Source organism: Daucus carota, chromosome 3 (assembly GCF_001625215.2).
Source record: "Daucus carota subsp. sativus chromosome 3, DH1 v3.0, whole genome shotgun sequence".
In the NCBI taxonomy this organism is placed as follows: domain Eukaryota; kingdom Viridiplantae; phylum Streptophyta; class Magnoliopsida; order Apiales; family Apiaceae; genus Daucus; species Daucus carota.
The window spans coordinates 1623089-1629083 of record NC_030383.2 but is presented as its reverse complement, the minus strand read 5'-3'; the positions used below and the strand labels follow the sequence as shown (position 1 = coordinate 1629083).

General features: G+C 35.4%; 1 protein-coding gene across 1 annotated transcript; it reads right to left on the bottom strand.

Moving 5' to 3' along the window:
* Window positions 1-977: 977 nt before the first annotated feature.
* Window positions 978-5931, bottom strand: LOC108214822 (disease resistance protein RUN1-like). The gene is made up of 5 exons (XM_017387031.2): window positions 5163-5931; window positions 3722-4811; window positions 3195-3473; window positions 1626-2996; window positions 978-1532 (listed from the first exon to the last, which is right to left on the bottom strand). The coding sequence occupies exons 1-5, from the start codon at window positions 5693-5695 to the stop codon at window positions 1062-1064; spliced, it is 3744 nt and encodes a 1247-aa protein (XP_017242520.1). The 5' UTR covers window positions 5696-5931; the 3' UTR covers window positions 978-1061.
* Between the last annotated feature and the right edge of the window lie 64 nt (window positions 5932-5995).

The window sequence follows — 5995 nt, the reverse complement described above, 5'->3', positions numbered from 1 at the left end:
TATCTGGTTTTAGGGTTTTATGTATCTAATAAACAATTTCTAAGATATTTTATAATAATTTTAATTAGATGAAATTTGAGTTTTTTGGGAAATTTCTCATCTATTGCGGTAGATTCTAACTTTATCTTATCGAATTTGTGATTGCGAATTCATATGTTTTATAAATGAAATGTGCCTGTCGATCCCAATTTCCGTAGAGGAAATTATTACAAGAAAAAAAGAAATATCAATCCTGTATAGGAAGCAATGTAAACAGAAAATAATCTGAAATACTTGTAATGTAAAGTGAAATATATTGAACCGAAGGTAAAATAAAACAATTTGTAAGATGTAAAACATCAATTAATCAAGTTGCTTAAAAGTTAAAACAGAGCAAAAATCTGGGGTGGAGAGTGTTGTGACCATCTGTCAGAGAAAAAAGAACGAACGGATACGTAAAAACAACTGAGAGGGAAATTATTTCCCAATAGTCGCGGGACATCAAAAGAATTGGAGCGAACTTTCCTTCAGACAAACTGATTTCAGATTCAATTCCTTCAGCATCCAAAAGATACAAACCAGACAACTCTCTAATTGATGGGTGGAGTTTTAGCAAGTTTGTGCAACCATGAAAGTACAGCCGCTCAACAAATTCTGGAATTTCAAAGTTGGGAGTTGTTTTCAAGTTCAGAGAGTCTAACTAATAAATTATCTCCCAATAGTAAAACTGCAGACTTCTGAATCCATCGACCTAATAAGTTATCCTGCGTAATCTGAATAAAATGTGTCTCTCGTAGATTAATGTTTGTTTATTCTGTGTTTTCGTATAGCGTCAATTTTAAAGAAAGACCTGATAGCAAAATACTTTTGTCAAGGTAGTCAATAATTGATATTCCTGTGTAATGATCTGGTAGGCTCTAACATTGATATTTTCATCAAAAAAGGGAAACTGTTAAAGGAAAATATCAACCTGTATAGGAAGCAACATAAACACAAAATTAACCGAAATGTTTGAAATGCAAAGTGAAATATATTGAACTGAATGAGAAATAAAATTAAACACTTTGTAAAGATGTAAAACATCACTTAATCAAGTTGCTTAAAACAGAGCAAAAATCCGGGGAGAGTGTTTTTGGTATCACATGGACAGCGCACATCTTCACCTTCATTGGTACAGAAAGAACTACTTCTGGTGCATTAAATATATACACATCTCTTTGAAATGAAATACGAATCTCATCTCCACTTCTTATTGAGATTTTATCTGCACTTATGCATTGTACCAGGGAATATACTTGACGACAATTAATGTATAAAGGGATCACACAGTACTTTGTTGTACCATTTGTTTTATTAGTAACAGCAGCTCTAATGCTTAAATTAGAACCCCGCCCTTTGCATGATAAATCCACCGAGAGCGCAAGACCTAATAAGTTATCTCCCAATTGTGGTGGGATATCAAAAGAGATCGTATGCCCACTGCTTTTGTAGCTCAACCAATCTGCCATCTTTGGTACCTTGGATTCATATAAACGGAGGTATTGATTTATTACCTGTAATTAACGAAAAAGATTGTAGTTAGATTTATAGAAGCGTGATTGTGTATCATTTTGGGATGGAGGGAGGGAGATCAAACAGAAACAAACCTGAAGGGGACTCTTTCTGGAACTAAATGATTTCTGATAGCTGCACCTACCAAAATTCAAATGACTCAATTCCTTCAATAATGAAATGTTTGAGACTTCTTGTAAGCTTGGGCAATAATAAACTGTAAGTGTTTGAAGATGATGAGGAAGTGGAGGCAGTGATTCAAGGCTGATGCAACGGATTATATAAAACTTCTTCAACTGTTTCAAGCTTGATAAATCGGGTAGATGTACCAGTGTTGCATGGTCACCTAGGCATAAGTGTGTTATATTAAAAGGAAGTTCCAGAAACGATGACCCAAAAAATGCAGAGCCATAGAATTCGAGAACTTGTAGGTTGTAAAGCCCAGAGAAACTAAATGGATTGGTTGATGATAAATTCTCACTCTCATCACAGAGAATTAAGTGTTCCAATGAAGGAAAACTTAGTATCGTAGGCAACCATAATCTTATATTACACTTCAAAGTCAAGCAAACCAACTTTGTATCTTTCACTGCATCAGGCAAATTAATTGCTTTGATGTCCTCTTGGGAAAGATGTAATGTTTCAAGTGACGCAAGATTCCATATATTGCTCGGCAGATATTTTAGCTTATGGCAATAAGACAAATCCAACAGCCTTAACCTACTAAGTAGTCCAATAGAATCTGGTACTTCTTGAATTGCTGTTCCGAAGACATTAAGAATTTCTAAGCATTGCATCATCCCCAATTCCTCAGGCAATCGCTCCAGCTTTTTACACCACCCCAGATTTAGTACTTGAAGCAACTGGAGCTTCCATATGCTATTTGGAAGATTCCTAAGGTTTTTGCAGGAGCTCATTATTAGAATCTCCAAATTAACGAGGCCTACAAATGAATCTGGAAGTTGTTCAATTGCACTACTATTTGCAAGAAATGTCCTTAAGCCTTCCATATTTCCAATCTGCTCTGGTAGCTTTCTAAGCTTCTTGCAACCATCCAATTTCATCCAAGCCAACTCCTTAAGCTGAGTAATTGAATCTGGCAGTTCCTCAATTGCAGTGTAACTTGCATCAAGCTCCTTTAGCCATTTCATATCACCCAATTGCTCTGGCAACCGTCTTAGATTGTGATAATGACCCAAACGCAAATAGCCCATATTAGGCCATTGTTTGACAGGCTCCGACAATCGTTTCACACTATATATTGACATTTCGTCTTTCAAATGGATGCATTCCCTCAAATCCAGAACATATAAATTAGCCAACTCTCTAATTGATGGGTGGACTTTTTGCAAGCTTTCACAACCAGCAAAGTATAACCGCTCAACAACTTTTGAATTTTTGAAGTTGGGAGTGGTTTTCAAGTTCACAGAGTAACTGAGAACTATAATCTTCAAACTCATGAAAGGCTATTAAAAAGAACACATACACAAGTTAGAAATTTAATATATTTTGAGGCACTGCTGGAATGCCCTTAAGATTCTTATTCTAGTAAAATACCATTAACCTTGTAATTAGTCATCTAATAACAAAAAATATCCTTCAAAAAAAAAAAAAAAATACATATATAGATGAGTATGGGAAGAGTATTGTATTCCGATTAATACCTGGGCATCATCCCAAAGCATCTTCAAATTGCTATATGGCAACACAAGAGAGATCAATTTTTGTGGTCGAAAACTAGAAGGTAATTTTGTCCACGTACAACAATTCCAATAGAAGCATCTTAACTCATGGAAAGAATTTTTGAAATGTCCTTTGATGTCGTGAGCATTTATGATCTCGAGTAATCTCAATCTGGGCAGCCTTTCAAATATTTGAGAGTTGATTTGTTTCTTCGTTGATTGACTTAAATCTAAGACAAGACCTTCAATATTATCTAAACCCTGTAAATATATAAAATTAGTAGATTTAAGAGAACAACAATCACATTGCAATATATATATAATTTTTCGGAGAAAAATTCTAAAACTAAATAATATCATGATTATATATCCTAGTTAATTAGTTTTATTGTCTTAAAGTTGTTAACCTTCTCAAAATATTAATGCCCTTTTATTAAGATATCAAAAATTTGACCAACTCTTGCGAGAATAAAATTTGTGCAAACTAAGTTAATATATGTTTTAATTACCTCATGATTTTGCAAATCTTCCCACGCGTTTGCTCTCAAGAACAAGCGTGTTTTCTTGGCAATATCCCGTCCCATCTCTTGTATAAGATCATGCATCCTTAATCTCTGGTTATCAATCGTGAGTAGACATCTTTCTAATAGAATTCGTATACCAACTTCTGGATAGTACTCACAAGATTCGAATATGTCAACAGCCTCATACTTGTACTTCCCGACGAAGAAGAATGCAATATCAAGAAAAATTGACTTCACAGACTCATCATTTAACTCATTATAGCTCAGTTGAAGAATTTCCAGTATCCCATTCTCTGGAATTTTTCGAACTTTTTCAAGCTTGGCTTTCCAGAATAACTCATCTTGAGTTCTACCACATAAAGATGAACCTAACACCTTAAGAGCTAATGGAAGACCTCCCGCATAAGCTACAAAGCTTATGGAGTGCTCTCTTAAACTAGCAGGTGGCTGTGGTTTTCCAAAGGCATGATAACTAAAGAGCTCCAGTGAATGAGTTTGTCCTAATTTATTCACCATGTATATATCTACGTCTGAAATATATATTTTTAATTGATCTAGAATGCTAACATCTCTTGTCGTCACAATAATTCTACTTCCAGCTGAAAATAAGTTGCAATGCCTTCCAAGAAATTCCGAACAAATTGATTGGTTCAAATCATCCAGAATAATTAGTGCTTTTTTGAAATGGAGAATTTGTTTCAACTGTCTAATTCCACTATCAGCATCAAGGACCTTGTAATTCTTTCTCCCAAGAAGCACAATCAATAGTTGCTCAAGTAAAGGAATTAGAAAATCACCTCCTTGAGAATATTGTTTAACATTTTCGACAAAGCAACAACAATCAAATATGCTATGATATTTGTTATAGAAAGCTTTGGCGATTGTTGTTTTGCCAATTCCGCCCATCCCACATATTCCAATGGCCCGTACATCTTTTGATTCCGTCCTTAATTTCTGATATATTTCTTCGACAGCAGAATCTATCCCATATAGATCTCCACCAAGGCGTAATACCTTTGTAGATACTTGTCGTGCCACATTCTCTACAATGCTTTTAATGGTTTCCGATTCATTCCTGTTATCAAATAAAAGTTTAGAATTCTAATTCCAAGATTAAATAAATCGGATATTTGTTTTGGGTCCTGGTCCCTGACAACTGGTTGTGAGGGACAGGTTATTTAACACACACTTCCAGGGCCGTCAGATCTCTATTTCAAGTTTTCCGCGAATAGGAATTTTCCCTATCCGCGGAGAATTATAGCGGATACTTAAAAAAACTGGTTTCAATCCCAACCCTTAAAATACAGATCTGATGGTAATAGAGCTGTGTGTTAGATAACACCTCCATGACAATCGATTGTCATGGACCAAAACCCATTTGTTTTTGCTTAAGTATATACAGCTCAAATAAGATAGTAGGACATACTCATTTGCATGTTTTTTGAGATGGTATCCTGATAGCTCTGCAGTTTGATAAAGAGCTGATTTCCACTTGTCTATTATGTCAGGAGAGTAACGCTTCTTATGATAATCAAGAGCGTCTCCGAAACTCCCTTTCTGGTGACGCACATCTGATGGATCAACATAATAAAACACTGGAACAACCTGATTCTCTGTTTTCTTGCAGCTAAGAATCTCTACGAGCTCATTAAGGCACCATGGCGAACGAGCATAGTTCTCAGAGATAACTACCACAAACATCTTGGAATCTGTAATTGCATTGCAAAGCCCAGGTGAAATTTCCTGGCCCTTTTCAAGAGCAGGATCATCTCTGAAGGTTAAAATTCCAGCTTGATCCAAAGCAGAATAAAGATGTGAAGTAAAGGTTTTGCGTGTGTCATCACCGTAAAAGCTCAAGAATACATCCCAGGCGATAGGCGGAGATGGAGATGATGATGATGACGATGATGGTGAAGAAGGGGAAGCTGCAGTTATTTCAGGATTACTAGTTGAAGCCATGGAAGAAAAATAACTTAAAATCGAAAAATTGATTAATTGGTTATGAGTAATGGGTAAAGAGACTTATTGTATTTTAAAGCTGTATGGAGATAAAGGCAGTCAATTAATATTGGTTTTCTTCTTTTGGTGGAAATTCATCTTAAAAGTTTTCAGCATTTTCGGTGGAAAAGGTGTTGAGTATGGCCCCTGGGCTGGTGCAGCGAATTTGCCTAAATTAAAAACTGCTACTTTCCTACATGTTATTTGTATTCATATGTTTATTGACATTTAAGAAAGTGAGTTAGAATTACAGAAACAATG